The sequence below is a fragment of the Micropterus salmoides genome, unplaced genomic scaffold (genome assembly GCF_014851395.1).
Source record: "Micropterus salmoides isolate LMB-PRFRI ecotype aquatic unplaced genomic scaffold, ASM1485139v1 Ms_hic_scaffold_13, whole genome shotgun sequence".
Lineage (NCBI taxonomy): Eukaryota > Metazoa > Chordata > Actinopteri > Centrarchiformes > Centrarchidae > Micropterus > Micropterus salmoides.
The window spans coordinates 6,401,417-6,428,337 of NW_024040374.1; the positions used below are offsets into that span (position 1 = coordinate 6,401,417).

The window sequence follows — 26,921 nt, forward strand, 5'->3', positions numbered from 1 at the left end:
CCGGTTCAAGTCCCGCTCGGACCAGATATACAGAGTGTGGTAGCTGGAGAGGTGCCAGAACACCTCCTGGGCACTGCCGAAGGTGCTCTTGAGCAAGGCCCAGAGCCCCAAACTGCTTGGGGTGCCTGACCACATTGCAGCCCCTCACTGACATCTCTCTATGTGCTATTGACTCTGTAGAAGTCCTGTTTGTGCAGTGTGTGGATAATGATAATAAAATAACGTGAATTCCCCTCCATAGGATTAATAAGGGTTGTCTTCCCTTTTAACTAAGTTGTCCTTACTGTTCTTTCCTTCTCTCTTTCTGTGTCTATCTGTCTTTGTCTCTCATACCAGCTTTGGTCCCTCAGGACTTAGTCTTCCTCTCCCTACAAAACACTTGTGAGGGGGAAAACACTTCTGAAAACTGAAAGGGAAACTCCCTCTCTCAATAGGACATTGTGTCATAGATGGGAACATAATTCCACCATCGAATCCTCTCCTCCAGTGAAAAGCAAAATTGAAAACTGAATTGATGCTGTTTGTCCACTTGATTATTGTTGCCATATCTGGAAGATCTGATGAAATTGCCTTACAATCACACAGAATGTGAAACCATTCTCAGGTGGAGGTGTGAGAAAAGTAATTTCTCGCACATTGTGAAAATGCATCGTCTCATCTCAGCCAGCTGTCTTGTTCACTCTGAGAGAGTCTTTTAAATATTCCATGAAAATATCCCCAATTCTACTTTGAATAAAATCACGTTTTTTTATTGTTATACTTGTTATTTCTAAGCGTCATTTTAATGAATATGCTCTGCATGAATTCCATTTCAAATAATGGAAAAGAATTAAAAATTACAATTACAAGAACAGTTAAGCAGTGATATTCAAATACATTTTGTCCAGATTTAAAACCACCCGCTGTCTGTATGCTCGACTGGTTCCCTTCCCTGTAGGCCATGTGCAGAGCTTAGTGCTGGTGGCAGGAGGAAGCAGCTACAGCTTGATCTGAAGGTGGCAGTAAGTAGTGCTGGCTTCATCTCAGATCTGTCTGTCTAAATCTCATTTGTACAGCTTTCTGTTCTGCAGATTTGTAGGCCTGCTAACACTCTCAGAGGTAGAGCTGCTTACTTCCTAAAACTTTATATAGCTTTACATAAAATGCATATAGCAAGTTTCATAATAAAGTTACAAAAGTTATCTACAGGAAAGCAAACAATAAGAGCAAGCAACAAAACAAAAACAAAGAATTCAATAAAATGCAAGGAGGATGGTAATAATGTAAATAGTGAACGAAAACATAAAATGAATGGTTGGAATTGTAAATCTATAAGGCATATAAAAGGTTTTTTTTATCAAACATGTATTAAAAAGTTTCATATGAAACTTCAGACAACTTTATTCTTAACCCTTTACTATAACTTATATAACTTTGCCAACTTGAGGGCAGGACAACAAGCAGAAACACAACAGTGACATATATACAATTGCTGCGGTGAAAGTTAAAGCATACACTTGCCTATTTACAGATACAGCAGACATAGAGCAACATTAATCTGGAGTTTTTGTCCACTTAAGTCGTTACCCTTTTGGGATCTCCACCAACTCCTGAAGGAAATATCTGGCTCTTTGCCCACTAAATTCTCCACTATGTTCGAAAGCTAGTGGCTAATTTTGTTTGTCTGCTGTTTGTTAGGCATAAACAACAGTCCAGTTGGTTTTTAGAAGCTTTTTTTTTTAATTATAAAAATACTGTGTGCTGCAGCCGAAAACAACACCAATCAGAGCAGTAAGAGTGAACCAAAACAGTAAAGTGGCAGGCCATAAAACTAAAACAATGAACTGAAAGATGCTTAAATTCTCCATACACCTGCAACCAGTGACCCGTTTTACATTATACACACTGATCAGTGCAGCTTTAATATGTATAGCTATACACTTTATATCTTGGGTTTCTTGACAAGTTAAATATAGTCCTCCACTCCAAATCTATTTAAGGGATAGAATTAATTATCTCGTGTCATATAGGTACTGTTGGTATTCATTCTTTTCTTACCTGCTGTTAGCCCTAGTTAGCATATAGTGCAAATGAGTCTCAGTGGAGTCGGTGAAAATAATTGCCTCATTTATCCAGACATCCGTTTCACTTTGATATTGAAATCTTTTTGCACATTAATATGTAAACAGATGCATGCTCACACACTTAAGCTCCCTCAAACACACAAACAGACACAGAATTCCTCTATCAACATAATACTTTTTTCTCTCCTTTGCTCCTCAGGCATTAATTCTGAAAGCTTGAATTAGATTTCAGACCAGCGAGTCCAGTAATGCCAGTTCCCCACTGGGCATCTAACTATTCATTTGTTAACATTACTATGTTGATTTTTTCTTTCATCATGGCTATTTCTTCTTCTCAAACTCGCCTGGTTACATCCTTTCAATAGATGAGATGAGTTGTAGTAGATCCTACTTCTACAGCTGCCAGGGAATACAAAAAACGATTTTAGAGTATCTCAACTAATTGTTTTAATTACAATTTTTGCTACAATATCCACATACTGTTTAAGCCAAAACACTACATGTTGTGATTAAGACTTCATGAAAACTAATTAGCAAGCAAGCAAAGAAGTCTAAACAATTAGCTAAAAATAATGGACAAATGGCTAGCTTAACATAATGCACAAGCAATCGATAGATCTTTAAAACCGTTAATTAAAACTAATGGATAACAGAATAGTTAGCTAAAAATATTTGATGCATGGTGAAAAAGCTAAAAGCTTGAAATGGCTAAAAGTAGCCCAGCTTGCTAAAAGTAATGGATAAATGGTTGAAATTGTTCAAAGTGGTGGATAAATGGCTGATATAGCTAAAAGTATACTTGATAAAAGGTTGAAATAGTTAGCTTAAAGTGAGGGATAAATGGTTGAAACATTCAGCTTCATTCCAAGTTACAGTAGTATTTGATTCCAAACTTGACTAAGCCAATTTAAATATTGACAGTTCAATTGAATGAAAAAAGTATTGTTACCATGTTCGAATAATCAATCTGTGTTGAATAATAATAATACCATGTTTTAATAATAATACATTTTATTTATAGAGCTATTTTCATAGTACTCAAAGACACTTCACATACATAGGTTAAAAGGTCATTAAAACACATATACACAACAGTCAATCATACAGTAAAAGCTGTGCTAAAAAGATGGGTTTTGATGAGTGATTTGAACATGGACGGACTGTGGGCTTACTCCGTCTCGGATCTGTTTGGACAAAAAGTTATGGAAAAGGCTCTGTCGCCCCAGGTCCGATGCTTGGTCCTGAGTGGCAGAGACAGAAGGTTGGCGTCAGAAGAGCAGAGGTTATGGGAAGGAGTGTGGCGGTGGAGCAGGTAAGTGGAAGAGGGGCCTGGTTGTGGAGGGCTTTGTGAGTGAGGAGGGCTTTAATTGGATCGCTGTGGAACAGCCAAAATGCTATTGCAGGAATCCAATCTGGATGTGATGAAGGCGTGAATGAGAGTTTCGGCAGCAGAGAAGGACACTGGTAGACGGTAGTGTGTAATTATAGTGTTAAATACAATTAGCTGAAATCCATGAAGGGGTGCAGTTCAACTGTCAGGGCTGTGGAGGTACATCAGACAAAAAAGACTGGACCACTGCTGTACATCAAAGGTTAAAAAGGGGAACAGATGAGTCGGGCGGAGGTTTGGGTTTGGTGATGGTTGGCACATTCATGCACGTTTGCGTCTGAGAATTCAGAAACACTTTTTGCTACTGTTTGCACTAACTTCAATAATTGCTTTTATCTCGAGTGTGTGTATAGTTTTAGCTGGCTCATTTACATTTCACACAGGTTTTACACTTATTTTGAAACATACTTTGATATGGAATTAGTGAGAATGGAATATTCATGGCTGAACATTTGAACACAGTACATTTAACTCTTGGATTTTCACTAGTTGTGTCAGTTGATTCACTGTCTGAATATTGATAGAAAATTGAGGTTATTTCACCCCAGTGTCCTTTATGGTTGAGTTCAGCTGATGAGGAAATTTCATATTGAAACTTATAATGGTGCCTATCATCATAATTGGACTTGTGCAGGGCAAATATTGAGGGTGTGTGGTTGTGCTGGACTGCTCCCAGGTGTAATTGGGACGTTTGCTGAAAAAGAGCACATGTGCTCAGCAAAGCTTCCCTGCATAAAATGTTATCTTAATACGAAGATAACATCAAATTATCAACATTTTTCAAATTGTCCAGTGTGCTCATATTCTACTCCAGCAAATCATTGGCAGTTTCAACAGATAAGGGAGAATATATAGGTTTACCGGGAAGTGTGTCCTATCCATCTACTACTCCTGATATGATGCTTTAATTTGCTTCTAAATGAAATTAATCATTTTGCTTTGCAGCTGTTCCTGAGCCACTCTACAATCTCATGTCCCTATGCCACCCCCCATGCTCTTATTATTTTGCAAACCAAATAGAGCCAGCCAAGCCAAGTGATCAATGCACTCCTCTTCTTACTTTTTATTCACAACATCTGTTGCTGGATTCTCTGGGATTTTGGCAGGTCATTTGGCTAGAAATATATTCAGTGTCTCTATTGCCGCAAGCTCCTGGAAGAACCTCAATATGCCTTAGTTGTATTATTCATTCATTTTCCAAACCTACTTACTCCTGTTCAGGGTCACATGGAGCTCGAAGGCCTAGCCCAGAAACGAAGAGATACATCGTTCACATGCAGGTGCCCAATCCAACACTCAAGCTCAGCGTCAGACCTATGGGCAATCAGTTATTATTTATTATTATTATATTATTGATGTCCAATAATCCAAGAGTTAGATGGAACTGGGCAATTGTAAAAAGAAATTCTGGCCTGTGAAGATTTTGTCAGTAGGCTGAGAGCTGCTTCACGTCTCTGCCCAGTCACCCTTGTAATGAAAACAAACAGCCTCAAGGTGTTACTTATGAGACTAGATTTATAAAGCAAGGTCAGACAAGAAAAGAGTAAACAACAGTCTATACAAGTGATATCAGTATTCATGTTTCCCCTGGCTCATCCTTGAAATATTTAATATCAGGGATTTACAAACAACCCTTTCTTAATTTGATTAGTGCATCTTCCAGGAAAACACTTTCCCTAAACTTCTCCTCAGCTTTATTTCTTATTGATTTATTTATTATTTATTGGGGATTAATTATTTTAAAGTAAAGCTCACTGTTTGGATTAGGCAACAAGCCTCCTGCATGCCAGACATCATCACTCTGACTAATATCATCACGCTAACACTAATTGTGTCATATTTCTTTTAAAAACAGCTGCCTGTGAAAAATCCCAGATAAGAAGCAGCAGCGAAAGCTCTTCGATGTGACATGAATAGTGTTGTGTATCAGCTGGACAGTTATATCTAAAACATTTTACTCTCCTCATCCAGAGACAGTTATGGCGCTGATATGAGGGATTCAGTTCTTTAGTGATTCTTACAGATTTGTTTGAACTAGGCTAGGCTGAGATTTAGCTGATGCTGCTATACTGCATGAATATGATCAGCAGCCTCCCACTCAAGCAGTAATAACTGTCACAGGATTATTTAGCTATTTACCACACTAATAGTGTATTCAGGTATCTGAAATGCCTCAAAGCAGATCTGGATTTGTATGTTTATTTGTTTTACAACAGCTTTTCAGCATTTTCCTGTTTCTCTCTGTTACAGTGTAATTAGGACACAGGGACACGGCCTTGAAACTTGCTGCTTGATGACACAATGCCGGTCTGATGTATAGCAAGCCTGCCGAGCGCACATACTGCAGACACAAAATGGATGCTTGTTTTGAAGAGAGGCTGAATGAGGAGATCCACTGTTACCCATATTTATTTAATTCATCCTTGAAAGAATGCATGTAAAAAGAATACAAAATGCTGTTGTGAGGTTCACATTTTCTTTCCTAATGATCATTCTTCTCCTTGATTTTTATGGGGGTTTGCATACAACGTTATGGTGCATTAACGCCACCAAGTGGAATGGAGTGTGGACCGAGAAATGGGAACCCCAAACAGGTGCACACCCTGAATTGTAGTATGAATGGAACTGTATACATGTCTGTGCAACCGGTCTGCAGCTGTCTGACAGCGGACATTATGTGAAATAGGCTCAATTATTTCTTGCCGAGACTGAGATGAAAAAATTCATACGACTCAATCTGAATGCTGAATGTGAGTGTGACTGGTTGTTTTTCTATGTGTGGCCCTGTGATGGACTGGCGACCTGTCCAGGGTGTACCTCGCCTTTCGCCCGATGTCAGCTGGGATTGGCTCCAGCCCCCCGCGACCCTGTACGCAGGATAAGCGGTTGACAATGGATGGATGGATGGAAGTTTCTCATATTAAAACAATAACAAAAGACGTAGTTCGATCAACTCATGAAGATGAGATCATAGAAGATGATGTCTTCACCGCCTTTATTGCAGTCAGCTTCTCTCTTCTTCTTCAGTTTAGGATTCCTTCAATGGTCATCGTTCAGTAAGTTTTCACCAGGAGCTGAATTATATGCAGATGTCTCCTCCACATTAAAATCAGAGCTGCTGCTAAAGTTTGCTGAGCTTGTTTCTCTGATAACTTAAAAGATCCAGACATCCGATGACTAAAATCCTTCATCCAGTTAAAATATAAAATATTAAAAAAATGACCAAGATGTAAATTTTGTATCATAAAAATGTGGGTGGATACTGGATAAAGTAAATTCATGACAGTTTCTGGCAGACAACGCATATGATGCTATTGACAGGTGACCAAATGAACCGCACCGTTACTGGCCTCAGGTGGCACAGTCTATTGTATGCAAGCAGAGACAAGACAGAGTTTCAGGTGGATACACAAACACACCCACACAAGCTGACAGAAGGACAGATGCCCGGACAGACATTCAAGGGAGGATAAATATAGGTGTTGTAAACCGAGCAGATAGAGGCTGACAGGGTTTCACATGAACCCACAGGTTACATTGGCTCTGTAGGATTCTACTCATTTGTCAGCTGCAGCTCGGCCTGGACATCACCAGCTACATCGAGGGGGACGATAAGGAGGACCCCAGCCTGCTAAGAGGCAGCTGTACTGCTGGGCAACATCCCACCAACAGCTCTAGTCTTATCTAATCTTTTCCAAGGATGAGCAGAAGATTGGGGAACGAATAAATAATAAGTGTTTCATGGTGGAGATGATTAAGAGGTTCTGTTGTAGGTGGTGAGCTCAGTTTTCTTTGGCTATAATGGTTGCTTTTAATTTGTCACCTCCTATGACCACAAAGAGTCAACTGAATTTCATGCAGATGCATACAAGCTAATTTCAAGCAAAAAAATGCTATTTTTACACATATGTGTACTGTTGGAATGTATTATCTGTAGAGTGCAAAAAATCTAGCATGGCGTTTTATTTGCATGAAACCATTGCTTGTTCTGCCTACATTTGCTGATGTGAACAAATTTACTTGTGCACCAAAACAAGAGGTTGCTTATCAAAAAACAAAAAACAATATCTAAAGTAACAAAAGACAGTATTTGGGGTTAAGGTGAAAGCTCAGGGGTGTATGTCTCAAACCCATTGACTGTATATAAAGGTATTATTATTTATCTATGGTCTAAACCTTAGCAGATAAAACCAACATTACAAGTTTTGTGAACTCATCTAAACTAATCATAAACTACAGTATATACAAGTGTTTTATAAAGAGAAAGGAGTGTGAAGTGAAATCGAAGCTACCTTGACATACTGCACCATCCTCCCATTCCTCTAAAGGATTTAAATTGAGATTTACTGTAAATCTCATTTCTGCCAAAAGAAAAGATCTCCCTATTCCTCTGATCTCTCTATTCTTAAGTGATGGATGGTTCACTGGTGTTTACTCAGAGGGGAGGGAGAGAAAACTAGAGAAAGTCATAAAGAAATGTTTGCCTGCTTTTTGAATCTGTGAGCTACTGTGTGCTTTTTGGTTTTCAAAGACACTCATCAGTACCGCTGGGAGGAACAAAGCGGATCGATCAGAGCCAGGAAATGGACTGTACTAAATTGAAACAGACTGAAAAATTTTCCTGTAATTATAACTGTGTTCAATTAGCCTTAACATGATTGCTGAAGGGACTGGGTACCTTGTGGTTCAAGCAAGAGGAGCTCAAGCGTGACAGTTGTTTCTGCACATACATTACACTTAGAGCAGCACGTTTAAAGTCACCTTTGTATCAGACGAAAAACATTGAGGCAGACATTTTTGCCTCGAGCTTGACAGCAGGCCTCACTCAAAGACCTGGGCTCAGCTACTGAATGCACAGGATTCAGAGATCTGAGAGTATTCAGATTTCACTCCTATGAGTGTTTCACTCAGTTGACACTGATCTTTAGTGACTGAGCAAGAGGAACACATGTATTGCGGAGCTGTTTGAGGTGAAGCTCTCCAGAAAGCTGCGGGGTATTGAGTGTGTTGTGGAGCGCGATATTAAGGCCAGGGCTTCCCACCAAGAGGTCTATGAGCCATAACGACCTGCGAGCATCACCAGTCCAGCAGCTGTGACAGACAGGTTCTCTCAGCCTGAACAAGACATAGAAAATAGTGGACAGTTAGAGCTGCTGTCCGAACAGACAAAACCTTTTTGTTGTGATTATGTTCATATGAAACTATTCCGAATTTAGGATTTCTATTCACTGGTTGCCAATGAAGGAAAATATATTGCATCAATCAGACATCCACACTGGAGGAGGTTAAACTAGCTGTGCCTGTAGTCATGCATTACTATCGATGCAGGGGGAACTGTTAAGCTTGTGGCAAGTCCTTAATTATTACCAGGTGTGTTGGTTCCAATTAAGGACTAAATTGCGATCCTTGCTTTTATCACACTCTGGAGAGCAGTGCAACAGCCTAATAAATGCCTCAAACCAACTTTTTTTGGCCTCTTTTGGATCTTTTGGACATCCAGTTGAGTGCAGATACACAAATACCACAATCGTTTCCTTAACCTTAACCAAAAGGTTATCAATTCATACAGACAGATTGAAAGATTGGTTCAAACTGATGCAGCAAAGGCAGAGATATCCAAACTTTTGTCCCAGAATGGTTAAAACTAATAAAAAACAAAAAACACTAGACATTTCCTGTAATGAAACTCAATACAGTCTATTTGTTAAAACCTCTTTTATGGGTGAATTACCCCGTCATTCACAATGTACACCTGCATTTTGTACACAGACTTACTAGCTGAAATCCAACACTATTTATTATTTAAATGGTTTCTACATTAGTCATCAACTGGTGAGGATGCTGACTTTAGTGCATGAGAGTCAGTTCACAGCTTATGGTCCGGTTCCTGAATCGAACAAACTCGAGGATGATTTTTTCAACTGGTCTGGTTTACAAGGGTAAAACTCAAGCGGTCCGGAAATCTAAAACAAAAGCCATGTGATGGAAATGGCATTTGTTAGCAGGTAAAAAGACATAAAACCCCTCTAAATCAAACGGTAGTGTACTTTCATGTACTGTTGACGCAGCATTTTAACTTTCACACTGCTCAACAGATAGACAGCTTGAAAGGCTTAACAACACTACGCAGCAGGATACTAAAAAGTAACCTGCAGCTTTAGTTTGAATACCTTTTTGACAATTAGTAATTTCTAATAATGTTATTTCCCTGTAACCCTTGATAATATCATAACTGCTTGCTGTTCAGTTTCTCCTAATGCATTTAATAACGCCTCAGGCTATATTCCGGCTATACTCAAATGAGGTTTTCTTCTCAGAAATGCAATTTATTTTCCATCTCTGTCCTCACTCCTCTCTTACTCACCCTACCATCCGTACTATTTTCCCCACATAGCGACTGTCTGTTACAGAGAATACATTTTCATCTTAGTCAGTCACCTGCTGACAGATGGAGGGTTGATGTACCACGCAAATACTGAGAGACTGACAGAGAATGGCCAAATCCCAGTCTTCACCCTAAAGCCTAAGCCCTGAACCCTCACAGACTTTGTTGACGTCACCTGGTACGTGCATTTTGCGAAAGGCTGCAAGGGCCGAAATGGTATAATTGGACAGCACTGCACCTTGTTACGTTACCCTGACTACTCCAAAACAATTGTGGGTTTTTTTCTCCATTTTTAATTTCATCACGTCCAAGACACTGAAGGGACCGACTGTTTGATTTAAGTAAACTCATTATTTGAAAATTACCTGTGGACAAGAGGTAATTTTCAAAGAATCAATTTACTTGTTTTTAAAGAGGTGGTATTATGCTTTTTGGCTTTTCCCCTCTCCTCCTTGAGTTATATATCTTTTTTTGTGCATGTAATAGGTTTGCAAAGTGAAAAAGCCCATCCCAAAGGGAGTTCCCATCTCCCACAGAAAACTCTGCTCTGAACTGACTGAAAACAGCTCGTTTGTAGTCCAGCTGTTTCCTTTTCATCCCTGTGACGATACAGGGGTGAAAGCCCGCTCGCCAACTTTGCAAACCTATTAAATGCACAAAAAAGATATATATAACTCAATAAAAGAGAGGGAAAAAGCCAAAAAGCATAATACCACCTCTTTAATAAAACAGCATCATACACTTACATGTAAACTTATTTTTTCTTGTAGCTGCTCCTTCCATGTTGGTTAACCCTTTTTTACCGCAGGCTTCGACTTCCCCAGGTAACCCCGCGTTTAATGTCACACCGCTAAGAACTGTGGGTAATTCTCTCAGACAAATTCCGCAGAGATGAGGACTTACCGAAAGTGTGCATAAAGGGCTCAAATAGTTGACAAGATTTGACACTGGGACAGCCCTAAGGCCAAACAGACTTACCAGGAATGTGCCATAAAGTCTGTGAGTGTGGAGACTGGGATTCAGGGAATAAACATATCTTGAGTGGAAATGCAATCATACATTCAAGCGTCACATTTCCAATTTCCTTGATAGCCAAATAAAAACTGTTTCCCTACTCCAAAGTGGGGAAGATATATAGATCATAACTCTATTTTCTGTTCCCTGACATTTATTTTACTGTTTGACTTTATGTCCTGCCATTATTTTCATTTTCAACATGTTTTTATGTCCCTTGCATCACCCCTTTATGATGCATAGGATGACAGATGAAACTTGATTAAATGAAACCACATATGATGAAACACTGTACAACAGCATCTGTGTGGAAGCACAAAGGGCTTTTTAAGCCGTGACACCTGTCTATGCCTCTTCTTGTCAAATCCTTTTCAGTGATCCTTCTTTCGCCTTAATCACCCAACACTGCTCTTTCTAGACCAACACAGCACAAGTGCTCACATTTAAGCTGAATGTAAAGCAATTATGACACCAGAAAAAGCACTTTATTTTGCACAAATACTTCCTTAAGTAGGTGCCTTAATATTTTCTTTATTGTTTAAATTAACATTAATCGTGCCTTTCTTCTCTCCTATGTTTCAGTCTCCCAACCATCGAGATTTATCTGTTAAAATAGAGAAAATGTCAGGAATGATGAAAAACAAATGATTATTTGATTAAATTATACTGTAAAAAAGTTGTGGAAAGCCTTTTTTGTCTGATTTCATAAATTGCCTCAAGTGATGTCAGCATCTATTGTGTCTACCTCTGTAGCGTGCTCCTCATCTCTGCTTGAGGCTAGTGGTTCGGGGCTACATTAGCACAGCACACCTGAATCACTGGTACAAACTGTCAGAAGTCACATTGCATTGTGGGTAATGCCAGGTTATGACAAGGAGGACGTATGTATGACATAAAAAAGATGATGTTCAGCTGTATCAATCGTAATTCAAACAATGAGCACTGCAAATAATGATGAGATAAATCCAGATTGTGATTTTATAAATGAAAATGATTGCACTAAATTAAAATTGCGAGGCATTAAAACAATAATATCTCCTAATTTTGACTTAGTATCTCAAAATTGTGATTTACTATCTCACAACTGACTCATAATTTTGACAATCTATCGACATTTTAATTTACCATATTATTTTTTTATTATATACATTACGAATTTATATTTCCTAACTTCATTTGTTTTGTTTTTTTTCTGATGGAAATTGGTTTCCCAAATTAAGCGAGGGTGTAACATGTCACCTCTCTGCAGTGTTTCTCACCTGCTTTGCATGCTCTAGCAAAAAGCTTTCAGTAGCTCACTCCTTCCTGCTAATTTATACCCCCCCCCCCCCATACTAATTATACATTCAGTGTTCTTTTTTAATTGTGGAAATAATTTAGTAGTTGAGAAAGCAGAAAGCATAATTATCTTATTGTCCCCTAACACTTAAAATTGAAGCTGGTGACAGTTAAAAATGTGAATTGTGACTAAAGACATACTGTGCACAATAATGAAAACGACATTTTTTCCTTTAAGAATAACATCCTCTCTCATTTGTTTTACTTGGGAATCTGTACAAACACTGTTTCATCCAGGGAGTTAAATAAACTGAATGAATGAATGCAAATGATTGCATGGCTGCCAACAGTCTGTCACCCTGATTCTCCTGACAAACTACTGCACAGTCCCAAAAGTACTGATGTGATTTAGATGTGAGGGTTGTTGCATATAAAGCATATGCAATATCAGATATCAAATCTAAAATATGTACACTATATGGCCAAAAGTGCAAAAAGCACTAAATGGCCAATAAGCAAAGGCCTGTGGACACCCAAACATTGCACCTTTACATAATTGTTGAAACTCTTATTCCAAAACTTCCTACCCTGCAGCTTTCCTCTTCTGTGAAGGCTTTCCACAAGATTTTGGAGGCTGGTGTGTTAAATCTGCTTGTCCATGAAGCACCCTTTATTATGAATTAATGTCACTATGCTGAAGGCTGGTGTTGAGAGCTGTTGTTCTTCATTGTAATGGTGGATCATTATCTAACTGCATCATCTGTGACCAGCCAATGACAAGCTGCCTTAGTAATGAGTTTCTCAGTGAGACAAAGCAGGGGATTTTGAGGTATTTCTTTCCATATTTTCAAACAGCCCTCTCATTAGCATAATGTCTCATTAATTCTGGGTCTGGCCATGGCACTGTCTAATTCTCACTTGACCCCATTTGAACTTGACTTTTTGAACCGGGCTATGATAACAGCTACTGTTGTAAATCTGCAAGAACCGTATAATGTGGGGCACACTTGGGGTCCCAATGAGCTTCACCTCTTTTTGCTGCAGAAGCATGGAAATGGATAAATCTCCAGGCTCACACAAAATGGCAAATACACATATAGGGATGTATAGAGCTTTTTGTGGATCATGAACAGGTTCGTGAGGACAGAATTAAATCCTTTTCCAATCCTTTCAGCAGTTGAGGCCACAGCTCCTTCTGTTCAAAGACCCATCCACAGTGTACATCATTTACTCCTGAAAATAGATTTTAATACGGATGTGCAAAAGAAACGTTGTCCTAAAGTTCTGCCTGCTTTTACCATTAAATCTCTGCATCCTGTATGTTCTAGTTCTAGTAATCTCTGTCTTATGTACTCCCCACAGCCCAGTCGGATGATATCAAGTATAGCCCTTCATTGACCCCATCCATCCATCCATCATGCTGCAAATTAGTTAGTTTCAATTGATTTTGAGAGAGGATTTCAAGTTGTACTACATCAATGTGTATTTTTTTTCTCTACATACAATTGAACTAATGTTTAGGTTGGTTTGGTCGAGTTTGCATGACAACTAATACCACTTGTAAGCTGGAACTTTTACCATCCATTAGTTTTAGCAGTTGGAATAATTAGCTTGCACAAGATATCTTGTGCATTTAGCTAATTATTCCAACTGTTTATCCTTTACATTACTTTTAGATAATTATTCCACTTGTTTATTCCACCTAGTTAAGGTTTATTTGAATGGCATTTTTATTACTTAGCTAGCTATTTCAACTGTTTCTCAAGGTACATGGTACGAGATAGATTTAATCATCATATTACAACAGGGTTGTAAAATGACGTTTGCAGTTTGCAACCCACTTACATAGCAGACAATATACAACAATCACAAATGGTAAACAGAAATAAACAATAAACTATATTGTTCCAAGTGTTTCTCCATTATGTTTAGCTAATTATTTTAACTATTATAAATTACTTTTATCTAACTATGTAAACTATTTAGCAATTACTTTAACATTGTCTAACTGACTTTTCTGCCTGCTTGCTAATTCCTTATCATGCACTCTCACTAGCAATTCGTGGAATAAGGTCCACAAATGACTCAGGTGTGTATTTACTGTGCAGTCAGCAATATTGTGACAATACATTTTCTTAAGATAAGCGTCACACCAATTTGTAATCTTATAAGAAAATAACATTCTTTATGAAATCACAATAAATATTTTTCCTAATTAGTTGCTACTCTACAGTCTTCCCATGTGCCCAGGAACAGTACCCGTGGTTGGGAATTGCTGCTTCTCTAGAGGACATGAAAAACCCCCAACTGAAAGGGCTTGTTGGTAATGGAATGATTATTGCTTCAGATGCAAGAGGTATTGGGTTAAAATCCCGGGTGACCTCATTCTTTCTAAGTTTTTGTGTTAATGCTTCTGATGCCGGTAAAGTTACAAACAGGCTCATAGAAGATTTTTCTGTCTCATCACAGTGAGAACTATGAGCCCCAAAGTTGAGTGTTGTCACATCTCTCTGTCCCTAATTATTCCAAGGAACTCCACCTCCTCTTCTGCCATCTTGTGTTCATTTTCAAAATCTGCTTGAGAGGATGTGATTAATAACACAGTGTAGTAGCTGATGGCAGAAATTAGTGGTGGGATATAATGCAAGAATGTGCCCGACGCAATTTCAACTGCTTAGTATTCTGCTCTGCTCCTCGCTTCACTACTACAACTCACTTTGTGATAAGCGACCAGCTGACTGCTAAAAAGCTAAACTGCCAAGATACCATGTTCTTTATTACAAGTGGAGTGAGGATTGTCTAGGAACGGAGCCCTCACCAGCTGCTCAGTAAACTGACCACCAGTATAATTTCAATTCTGTATGGAGAACAGGGTAATTACTTGGCTGCAGAGAAAAAGGAGAGGTTGTCTGTACACTGAACTTTGCATGACCCCAAAATGTTTTTATTGATGCAATGTTTTGACTGCCCTACAAAATGACAGCCGCATGATAAATGAAAAAAACAATTTAATACAATGTAAAAAAATTATACACAAAAAGGAACAAATCAGTAAGTGAACTATATGTCTTAGCACCAAGGGAAACACATCATTAAAGAGGGAATTAAGGGAATTACATTTTTATTATTTTTCAGGGTTTTATGTCAAATTCTTCAAAATATTTCATGTTTGTTGTCTCCACCGCTTAGATACTTAGTTCTTCAACACCCATATACCTCAGGCTGCTGATGGCATGGCTCGCCAGCCTGAAAAGAGCATTTTTGCCCAGTAAGCTCAGAGGATTGAGACCACTCGCATGTACAGTGGGTACGGAAAGTATTCAGACCCCTTTAAATTTTTCACTCTTTGTTTCATTGCAGCCATTTTCCAAAAATCAAAAAAGTTCATTTTATTTCTCATTAATGTACACTCAGCACCCCATCTTGACAGAAAAAAACAGAAATTTAGACATTTTTGCAAATTTATTAAAAAAGAAAAACTGAAATATCACAGGGTCATAAGTATTCAGACCCTTTGCTGTGACACTCATATTTAACTCACATGCTGTACATTTCTTCTGATCCTCCTTGAGATGGTTCTACTCCTTCATTGGAGTCCTGCTGTGTGTAATTAAACTGATTGGACTTGATTAGGATAGGCACACACCTGTCTATATAAGACATTACAGCTCACAGAGCAAATGAGAATTATGAGGTCAAAGGAACTGCCCAAGGAGCTCAGAGACAGAATTGTGGCAAGGCACAGATCTGGCCAAGGTTACAAAACAATTTCTGCAGCACTCAAGGTTCCTAAGAGCACAGTGGCCTCCATAATCCTTAAATGGAAGAAGCTCCAGAGATGCAGTAGGGAGATGGGAAAAAGTTCCACAAAGTCAACTGTCAGTGCAGCAATCCACCAGTCAGGGCTTTATGGCAGAGTGGCCCGACGGAAGCCTCTCCTCAGTGCAAGACATATGAAAGCCCGCATAGTTTGCCAAAAAACACACGAAGGACTCCCAGACTATGAGAAATAAGATTCTCTGGTCTGATGAGACCAAGATTGAACTTTTTGCCATTAATTCTAAGCGGTATGTGTGGAGAAAACCAGGCACTGCTCATCACCTGCCCAATACAATCCCAACAGTGAAACATGGTGGTGGTGGTGGCAGCATCATGCTATGGGGGTGTTTTTCAGCTGCAGGGACAGGACGACTGGTTGCAATTGAAGGAAAGATGAATGCCAAGTACAGAGATATCCTGGAAGAAAACCTCATCCAGAGTGCTCAGGACCTCAGACTGGGCTGAAGGTTCACCTTCCAACAAGACAATGACCCTAAGCACACAGCTAAAATAATAAAGGAGTGGCTTTGAAACGACTGTGACCATTCTTGGCTGGTCCAGCCAGAGCCCTGACCTAAACCCAAATGAGCATCTCTGGAGAGACCTGAAAATTGCTGTCCACCAACGTTCACCATCTAACCTGACGGAACTGGAGAGGATCTGCAAGGAAGAATGGCAGAGGATCCCCAAATCCAGGTGTGAAAAACTGCATCATTCCCAAGAAGACTCATGGTTGTACTAGCTCAAAAGGGTGCTTCTACTCAATACTGAGTAAAGGGTCTGAATACTTAAGACTATGTGATATTTCAGTTTTTCTTTCTTAATCTGCAAAAATTTATACATTTCTGTTTTTTTTCTGTCAAGATGGGGTCCTGAGTGTACATTAATGAGCAATAAAATGAACTTTTTTGGATTGATTTTTGGAAAATTGCTGCAATAAAGGGTCTTGATTCGAACTGTTATGCAAGACTGCAAATTTGCCCCAGTTGACTCTAACGTCGGCATCTTTTCAAAATAATCAATTGCAGAGAAAGCTGTCTTCACAATTAAGGGCTTGTTGGTCTAGGGGTATGATTCTTGCTTTGGGTGCGAGAGGTCCCGTGTAGAGGTGCTCCGATCAGGAATTTTTGGGCTCATCACCGATCGCTGAAAGCCGTATCGGCCGATACCGATCACTGGGTCTATTTGGAGCCTTTTATTTATGATGTAGCATTATACAGTATACTATATATTTATTTAATTGGTCCTAAAAACAATGTATTAAGTGTTAAAGTTAACAGATGATAAAGTTTCATGAAATGACAATTGTTTATTTTATTGCCAGGAAACATGGGCAACAAATTCCACTCAATCTGTGTTAGAGACTTAAACCATAGCAGCCTTTGCCTGGTTACTGTGAACATCTTATAGCTTTACAAATATAGCTTTACTGTGGAATAAACTACAAAAACAGAACAAACAGCATCTTTATAAATTTACTACAACCATAAAAACTGCAACAAAAAACACTGTAGCCAAAATATTTAGGAGATAAACGAGCACAGGCATTGTGAGTCGATGATAAACTCTGAAGTAGCTGCTTTTTGTTCTGGAAAGCTCAGGCAGGTTCTGTGGGTTTTAGGGGGGAGAGAGAGGAGCAGAGAGAGGAGTAGAGAGAGGGAGAAGGGCTACAGAGAGGAGTCATAACTGCCTTCAGTGAGATTTGAAAATAAGGACAATTTAAAAAATAAGAATAGGCTACAATGTAAATTCCATATTATACAGTCAGTTGTTAATATTACATAGGCTACTATATTCATTCTAATTTCATATGGTTTGCCATTAGTAGGCTATAGGCCTTATATCATTTCAGTGGATTGTTTTCATTTTTAATCCTTGTGCAGGAAGCACAGTCTACATATTTTACATGCTGCCACCGACTTTAACAGGGGAGAGAATAGCAAACACTTTAAATACGGCCAGAAGGTTTTTATTTGATTTCATAAAGGTTAAATATACGGGAGATTTACGGGGAAACATTTAACGGGTGAGAACTGAAAAATACGGGAGAATCTCGGGGGAAACGGGAGGGTTGGCATGTGAGGAGTAGAGAGGAGTGGGGTGATGTGAGGCTACATCCACACTGCTACGTTTTTAAAACCGTTTTATAACGAAAACGATCTTCTCCGTCCACAGCAGCGTTTCAGCTGCGTATCAGAGTTGATCTCTGTCTATATTACAAGGACTGAAAACACACCTCTAGTGGCCGTTCAGGTAGCTACACTGCGCATGCGCGTGTCAGTGTAAACATGAAGCAGATGGTCTACTCCGCAGTAGCAGACGATTTAGCGAAAGATGAAATTAATACAGACCAAGAACCACACCAGGCTTTTTTTTTTTTTTACATTTACGTGGAACTGTTACTGAAAGTAACACGGAAGTACGAGAGACGGCGGCGGAAAACAGACTGGTAGTTGTCGCAAAGTAAATACAGCGACATGCACAGTAGGCTAGGCTAACTGTTAAGTGTTATTTACACAGTACTTATATTTTAATAAAAATACCAAAACTAAAACTCGGTAAGTAGCATCGTGTTTTTGCTTTGCATGACTGATAAGACCGACTCACAAAGCCAAATGTGAGTGTGTGTCATCGTTTTATAAAGTCCTCTGTTTTGTCCATCGGGTCAGCAGCGTTTTCTGATTCACCGTTTTAATCTGGACGGGAGGCGGAAACGTAGCAAAAGGTCTCCGTTTTTGTAACGAAAACAGAGAGAGAGACTCAGTCAGGTGATTGAGTGGCGCTGCTCTTTGCATCAGGAAACTCACACTGCAGGATGAGTCTCTCTCTCTGCCTGATGTGTCTGTTAAACTCCGGTTGCGGGTGGAGTGTGAGTGAGATGAGCACAGCCGCGACAGTTTCACATGATCGCTCCTGCGTTTTGCTCCACTTGTCTGAATTCTGCTCAACTCTAATTGTAAATGATTATGTGGGCGCCTTAATCCCTTCTTGTCTGAGAAGGACTTTGGTGCTAGCTAGCTTTGAAAACCGCTCACACAGCATAGTGAAACATTTTAGCTGCCCTTGAAAATTTGTCTGGTGAGTATTGCATCATCTGATCGGCTTTTCTTATCGGCCTTTTTAGTGACCACCGATCAGACTAGTTAAAGCCATTATCGGCCGATTATGATCGGTAACCGATCGATCGGAGCACCCTTAATCCCAGGTTCAAATCCTGGACAAGCCCATATATTAAAGGAGTCTACATGCATCTGTATACCACTAAACATAAAGCTATTGCATGGCTTCTCTGGAATAAACAATTGGCTACAGGACTAGAAATTAATTGCTTACATAGATTAGGAGGAAAACATAACACTGGCAAAGTAATCCTTTAAGTACAGAGAAATAAATTTTAGGTTACAGATTATTAGGACTCATTATATTTAACTTGGTCACAGTGATCACCAATCAAAAGATCCTGATCTACAATAAAAGTCTGCTGGCATGTAGGTGAGATTTTAACACAGACCAAAGGATAAGTAGGGGGACATCTCTGCTGCTTTATACATTTGCAACCTGCCCTCCATTCAGGGCTTATACATTTCCAGAGTCAGGAAACGGGCAGGAAACATCACTAGAGATCCATCTCACCCTGGACACAACCTGTTCCAACTTCTCCCCTCTGGTAGGTGCTACAGAGCACTGTACGCCAAAACCAACAGACTCAGGAACAGTTTCTTCCCACAAGCCATCACTCTGATGAACAGCAGACTCTTGACTCACAGTGTCAGGAACAATTCCTGTGCAATAATTCCTGTTTACTGGCTACCACTTACTATCATTCATCATTCTCTATTTCAGAACTGTTCATATTGTCATATTGTATATACTGTATACAAATCCACCTATCTCAAGTACGTAACCCCTGCACATAATACTTATTTATTCCAGCATCCTTTGCACTGTGCTCCATCACACCGTGTACATGTATGCTTGTATATCACATCCACCTCCGACATGTACATAATAATGGTAATAATTTACTCCTGCATCCTTTGCACTCTGCTCATTGCACTATTGTCTCAATCTGTCTATTTTGATTTTGTTTATAGTGTGCATATGTGTTCTCTATACTGTAGCCTGTGTTTGATTTTATTACTGTATTATTGTGTTATTGTAATAGTAAGCACATTGTGAGCATTGCGCAGTCCAGGGTCAAATTCCTCTTATGTGTACACATACCTGGCAATAAAGCTGATTCTTTGTGTCAGCTCAGGAAGAGCCATTGAGTGAATGTTAATACTCCAGATGTGATTTGCCATTTGTTGTTGTACTCGAGTGTATTTAAGGAGAGGGAGACTACATGTCAAGAAAGAACCATGATCTTTCTCTCTGTGGCCACGTATAAAGAACTGATTCATCACATCATTGACTATGGAAGAAGTTTTTCCCTGACAACTGCTGCACCCTTCAAGGATGTCAAACCACTACCAGTACCCTCACATAGTATAAAGTATCTTTTCTATCAATTGATTTAGTGTCCAACTTTACAGTTTACGCTGCTATAGTCAATATTTTATATAAAAAAGGATAAAATGACTGTGTAATATGAAAGGAGTGACTAAGTATCACTGGATTCTGCAGTTCTCTCAGCTTGCTGTTTTGGTTTTACAACCATCAACTTTTTGTTTTTAAATAAATGTTTTAATGTCATTTCCAGCTGCTACAGTCTCAAAAGCCACTGCATGTTTCTTGGCTAGCACACAACACAGTATCTAGCTTATGAACATAACATGTATCTGGCTGCTACAGAGCCAGATAAATTCCTCAAGACTTCGTGAAGACCCAAATGTAACTAAAAGGAGAGCAAATATTAACCTTAAAATTCGCCAGGTGTCTGCAAACAACTCCAAATTAGTGATACCATTGCTCTGTGTCTTGTGGATGTGTAAATCAGCAACATTCAGCTCAAAAGGTGATGTCACTGCTGTGTTTACAACTTGCTTCCACTGCCTGCAAGTGGCCAAAATAAATCAGTTTAAGCTATACTATATAAACACTCTTTTTTGCTTTATTTGCTACACAGAAGGATATGTATTTATGTAATATGTAGGTTTTTTTCTAAGAAAACAGTGTTTACTGTTTCGCCACACCATAAAAAAAATTGTGATTAGGGAGAAATATCACTTCTCTAAAATGTTGAAAAAAAATCTTTATTTAAAAAGTTATACACAATTAGGGACACAATGTTTCACCTGTGGAAAACAGACAATAACAGAATTCTTCCTTCCGATTAGTTCATCAGATCATTTTGTCTTTAAACCCAGTTACTACATGCTATCAGAGCCTTTCCAGCCTGTAGGGAAATGTCTGGTATTTCTATACGCAGGATAACGAAAACATCACTAAATATCACGCAGTAACTTTGGGGTTTGGGCTGAGCTACCATGTAGACTGGAAACAGGTGTGGAAGTCACAGGAGGTGGTCAGAACAGAAAACAAGCCTCCAAAAGAAATAAAAACCAGCTGCTGATTTCTGCGGTCCATGCAGACCCGCTGTAGAGTGTTTCATGGTTAACACTGCAACAAACTATCTGTGGTGGAAAGTTGTGGCATTGTTGGAGAATCAATCCCGGTCGAAGACTGAGGCTGGGGATCTGTGTAATCCAGGCTGAGTATGGTTCAATCTAAAAAGTATTGCGTGCCTCTGTGGGTCGATGCTGCTGGGCCAGCTTACCATAGCCGCCTCTAGCTGGGTCGTAGTCCTGCCTGTACTCATCTCTCACCTAAACAAGACACAAAAACGCAGAGCCAGAGAACCCAGGTTAATACACATGTTTGATTATTTCAGTGTAGGGGTCTCAACCTAAAATTATATTCTGGGGGGAAAAAAGCCTTTTCTGCATTACCCCCTAAAAATAAGCCAATTAGTATTTATGTTTCCTTATTTACACACTCAGCTCACTTTGTACAACAGAAATGGACATAATTACATAGGCTATATCTGTTGACAGCATAGTATACAAATTTCTCAAATGACATGCAATAATAATGCTGTCTCTACAAAGGCTGTGGTTAATGTGCATGATTTGGAAGTTATATCACTTTCTAAATATCACACTGGTGTATTAAAATGTAATGATAGAGTATTGATTTTTTAAAAGGCCATTTCAGTGTTGGCTGAGGTATGCTGTGTTTTATATTGTTTTCCAAAATACACTATCGCAGAGAATCCAAAACTTTTTCCAATATCAAGGACAGACAAAACAGTTGGGCAGGAGACCCTGAACAGCCACCCAGAAGAATATTGCAACAGTGATTTACAATCAAATCATTAGTTAGCTGTTCCCCATTTTGGTGAGGAATCTGCTGGTTCCACTATTTTAAGAACCACTGCCAAACAGTATTTTTTTAAAATCTTTTATACAATACAACCTACCTGGCTTGCTTTTAATGTAAGCTACAGTTTAAGTATGGATTTTTAAAAGCTGTTTATATAAGCATTCAGCGTTTCCTTCTGAACTGGAAAATGCATTCAGACAATGGGATATTAAAAACACTGAAATGAAAGCAAATTAACAAATATCTGTAAATTCATAAATGTTTGTGAAATTAATCAAACTGCTTCAGATTATAGCCTGACCGATACTGGATTTATAAGGCTGATATCAATATTTAGGAGTTTAAAAAAATATATAACAATATAAAAGGCATATAGTCCTTTATAAAAACAAATCCAGAACCTGTTACATATCGCTTATTTGTTTTTTTTACCTGCTACTGAGATACCTTAAGGTTGAATAATCAAGTTACCAGTGCCCACATGTGGACAAACTGTGTAATGTTGACACTGGCTACGATATACCCAGACAGTGACATAACTGCATTACATGTAACTCGGCATTAACAGAGTTAGACGTGAAAATATCAGGAGAGGAGTGAAAAGGAGGTCGAACATCAGAGAGGCAGCAGGGAGCTAGCATATAGAGCCAGAATATTTTGACGTTTAACTCTGAATAAAAGGGTTTATATCAATCAATTGAGAGTTGGTGATTGTTGGAACAGTGGGAAGAATAACCTAGACAATTTTAGTGAGTTATTTTTTCTGTTGAGTTTGAATGAAGTACCATGATCTGTGGGGTAATATGACTATTTGTTATTCTATAACTTACTCTTTAAACAAAAAGTTCTATCTCTGTACAGATCATTATCCCAAGTACTCATAACAAACAGGAGTCAGGATCCTCACCTGTCCTCCAGATTTGCCACGGCCATACTGCCGCCCCTCCTTGAAGCCGGCGTCCCAGTCTGTCCTGATGATACGGTCGTCCAGCCGTGTGCCATTAATGAAGCGCATGGCATTTTCTGCGCCTGTACGGGTGTAGTATCTGGTACAGCGGGGGTTAAGGTCTCCTAAACTTGCACAATATGCACACATCATGCTACAGTGGTAAAACTTGAGCTATAACAATGATGATTAAACCGGTAACAATTTCATAACCATTTACATAAGGTATTGGCTGTGTTAATAATGTTTTATTTATTTATGCAAACACAGTACATAGTGCTGCTAATTTTGTTTGTGCTTTTCAATATGAAACTTAGTGAAGTGTATAAGTACTTTTTGAACATTTTGAGCCTGTTTGAATTTTGTTCACTATAATCGTGATATGAAATTTTCATACTGTTAAATCTCTACAATGCTGTTAGTTTGTTACCAGTCACCAGACAGATTGTGGACTCGGTACCAAGGTGTGTTTGCTGTGCATGTAGGTGAATGCATGTAAGTAAGACTTGGGTTTCATATATAAAAGGATACTCTACAAAGCAGAATCCGCAGGCTGTCTTCTTGACTTTATCCAGACCAATGATGATGCGCTTGACGTCTCCACTTTTAGAAAATAGCTCATGTACCTGTTTATCAGTCACAAAAATAACAGAAGCATTAGAAGACTACTTCATGAAACTCTAAACACTATACGACACTCAAAACTCCCATGACAACTCACTAACGGCTAGGCATGGACCGGGTACTGGTTTCAAGGTATCCCATGGTATGAAAAAGTTTCAAACCACAAAAATTTTATTTTATACCGTTGCTGCGATATGAGCTGTTTTTTTACATTTACAAATACAATTTCAGACACCCCTAAAATGGACCATACCATCATCTCCTAACATTGACGTTAGTTGAAAGTCTTGTCTGGCTGCATCACTCGCAGCTGCTGCTGCTCCACTCAGTGCATCACACTCGAATAGAGACACTGCAGGTTAATGTCAGTATTTAGCCATCTAGCTTGTTTAATACACTTAACTCTCCTACCTTCAGATTTTGGTATTTCTTTTACTTAAAATAAGCTATCTAATGTTAGCTAGCTGACAGTTCACCTATCATTTTATTATCACCGTCATTTCATATTTTATGTAATTGTTAGTTAACACTGGTGCTTAGGCATAAGCAATGAAACTGAGTATTAGTTTTGGTAGAGATACATTTTGACATCAATATAGAGTTTATTATTTAATTTCAAGTCTTTTGTGAGTGTTTTTACAATAAGCATAGCATTTGTTTTCACTCTGGAATTCAGGAGTTTTACCTGCCCCGGTAAATGTTAAAATCCAGGTTTGTTATTTCAAATGTCTTCAGTTTCGGGTTTATTTATGTAGTGCCAATTCATAACAAAAGTCATGTCATTGCACTGTTCATATAGAACAGGTGTAGACCGTAGACCCAACAATTTCCAATTCCCCAACAATGAATGACTACTGCTTTATTATTATCATTATTATTATTTCATTCACAATCAACATGAGCAATAGGAAAGAAGATATTTGCTCAAAAGAGTAAGTTACCTTAAAACTTGAAATGATAAAAATTTGGAATTAGAGATGATAATGCAGCCTGTTTTTTATGATGTTGTCTTTGGTTCTGGTTCAGCATTGAGTGGGTCTGTTTTGTGCAGTCATGATGGCCTGTTGTTGTGTATGCAGGTCTGACTTTCTTGCAGTTTTGCTCTAGAATACTTGGTGACCTCTAACTACAGAAGTTGTTGTGTGGTATAGGAACCCATCAACTGGTGCGAAGAATTTGATTTATTTATCATCTACAGACAGCATACATTAGTTAAATAAGCAAGGATATAGTAAGCATTGTAAGATTTTAGTTCACTGAAGCACACACCAGCGCTGTACTGGGTATCCTCTGGTACCTGGGAAAAAAGTTGGTTGGTTGTCATTGTATAATTCACACCCATGTAGAGTGTAACATGATCCCTCCCCCTCTGGTTGGTGCGAGCACCTGTGTTTAGGATGACGAACCCCTGAACATTTTCCCCCACCGAAGAAGACGGAGGCAATACGGCAAATATGATATCCCATCTACGGGAGCACCATTCGTCACTCTTTGCTAAATTAAACATTATCTTGAAATGAACATTTGCAACAAGCAAAGAGAGGTGAAATAAATACTATTGGCCTGCTACCAAGGAAGATAACATGGCTAATTACCTAACTAACATCAGCTATTTTCACACCTCAAGTTACATTTATTCAATTAACTGACGCTTTTATCCAAAGCGACTTACAATTGCCCACGCCTCTGGAGCAACTAGGGGTTAAGTGTCTTGCTTTTCTTAGCAGCAGCAGTATATGTTATTGCTTAAATAAAATATATTGTGTTCACTGAAACAAGTTGATGTTTTTGTTTTTTTTAAACACAGAAATTTAAAAATAACACATTTTAGAGCAATAATATACCAGAAACTGTGATATTTTTGCTTAAGGTTATCATACAGTCAAAATCTCATACTGGCCAATGCCTAATAACGGCTTTGGGGATCTGAAAATAAAGTCACAGACCACAAGAAGCAAACAAAAGATGTTTTAGAAAGCCAAAGCTACTTCTTTCATCTTCTTGTCATAAAAAATATGATTAGAGTAAAAGCAACTTCCAAAGAACTTAGTACAGGGCTTTATAATAATAGTGCCAGTGTATCCTACCTGCTCCTCAGTGGTATAGAAGGAGAGATTCCCAACGTACAAAGTGTGGCTCTGCTTCAGCAGCTTCTCCTGATCATAGCGGTTACCCTGAAAACACAAACAACAATAAGCACCACTCAGGAAGTAAAGGACACTGGTTTCTTTACTGTAGCTTACAGTGGTAAGGTAACGTTAAACCGATATCCTGCTGCTACTGCTGCTGCTGAAACTGTTAGATACGCTGATTTTATGATGGTAAAAAGGGGAAGAAACCATGAGGTCTTTAAATGTAAAGTTACTAAATCGATCAACACAAAAGCACGAGATGCTAACGGTTGTTGACTGTGTTAGCTAACAAGATAAACCGTTACGTTAACGTTAAAAAACCCTCAGGTACTGGCGCTCCTTACGAATATTTCCCAACTTACCTTAAAATGTTGGTCTCTGTATTGACTAACGTCGATGTAAGAATCACTATTCAAAGCGTTTAATTTAGCAGTCATCGTGGAGCAATCGCTTGTAAGTTGGCGGTCTGCAGCTACTCGACTGTTAGCATTGCGGAAACGCGATGACGTACGTTCCGCTTCGTGTGTCCGTCCTTTGAAGAACTCCGAGAGGAACGTGTTGCTATAAACGTCAGGGCCGAGTTCAGCCCCTACAAAACCTAGCAAAACGTGTACTCACATGTTTTTCTCTATTGCTTTACTATAAACAGGCTTTTGAACTAACATCGCCATTTATCAAAAAGCACACCCATTTCCCCAAAATATAAATATCATTCCCTGTTTTCACTGCAAACTCTCACGTTATACATAAATTCCTTCATGTCTTTTGCACCATGACAGTGTACCATGTAGTCATGAAGAAAGCCCTAACATTCAATATTGTTAACTCAAGTCACCAAAGCTTGAGCAGCACACAACTACCCGGTGGAAACACAAAGAGTCATTGATCACACACCTAAAAGAAGTTTCAGTAGACAGATAAAGGGTCCCGAATCAGTTCATTCAGT

At 38.9% G+C, this 26,921-nt stretch overlaps 1 protein-coding gene across 1 annotated transcript; it reads right to left on the minus strand.

Moving 5' to 3' along the window:
• Nucleotides 1-21,125: 21,125 nt before the first annotated feature.
• ncbp2 (nuclear cap binding protein subunit 2) lies at nt 21,126-26,493 on the minus strand. Its single transcript, XM_038715217.1, has 5 exons — nt 26,338-26,493; nt 25,931-26,017; nt 23,751-23,845; nt 23,181-23,319; nt 21,126-21,717 (listed from the first exon to the last, which is right to left on the minus strand). Exons 1-5 carry the CDS (start codon nt 26,410-26,412, stop codon nt 21,619-21,621), a joined length of 495 nt encoding a protein of 164 aa, XP_038571145.1. The 5' UTR covers nt 26,413-26,493; the 3' UTR covers nt 21,126-21,618.
• Nucleotides 26,494-26,921: the final 428 nt, after the last annotated feature.

Bases quoted from the DNA above. Each gene is read 5' to 3' on its own strand.
- ncbp2 (XM_038715217.1), bottom strand. From the start codon at position 26,412: ATGACTGCTAAATTAAACGCTTTGAATAGTGATTCTTACATCGACGTT. The intron at 26,018-26,337 runs GTAAGTTGGGAA...TTGTGTTTTCAG, and splicing joins ACAGAGACCAACATTTTAAG to GGTAACCGCTATGATCAGGA. The intron at 23,846-25,930 runs GTAGGATACACT...ACTGATAAACAG, and splicing joins TCTATACCACTGAGGAGCAG to GTACATGAGCTATTTTCTAA.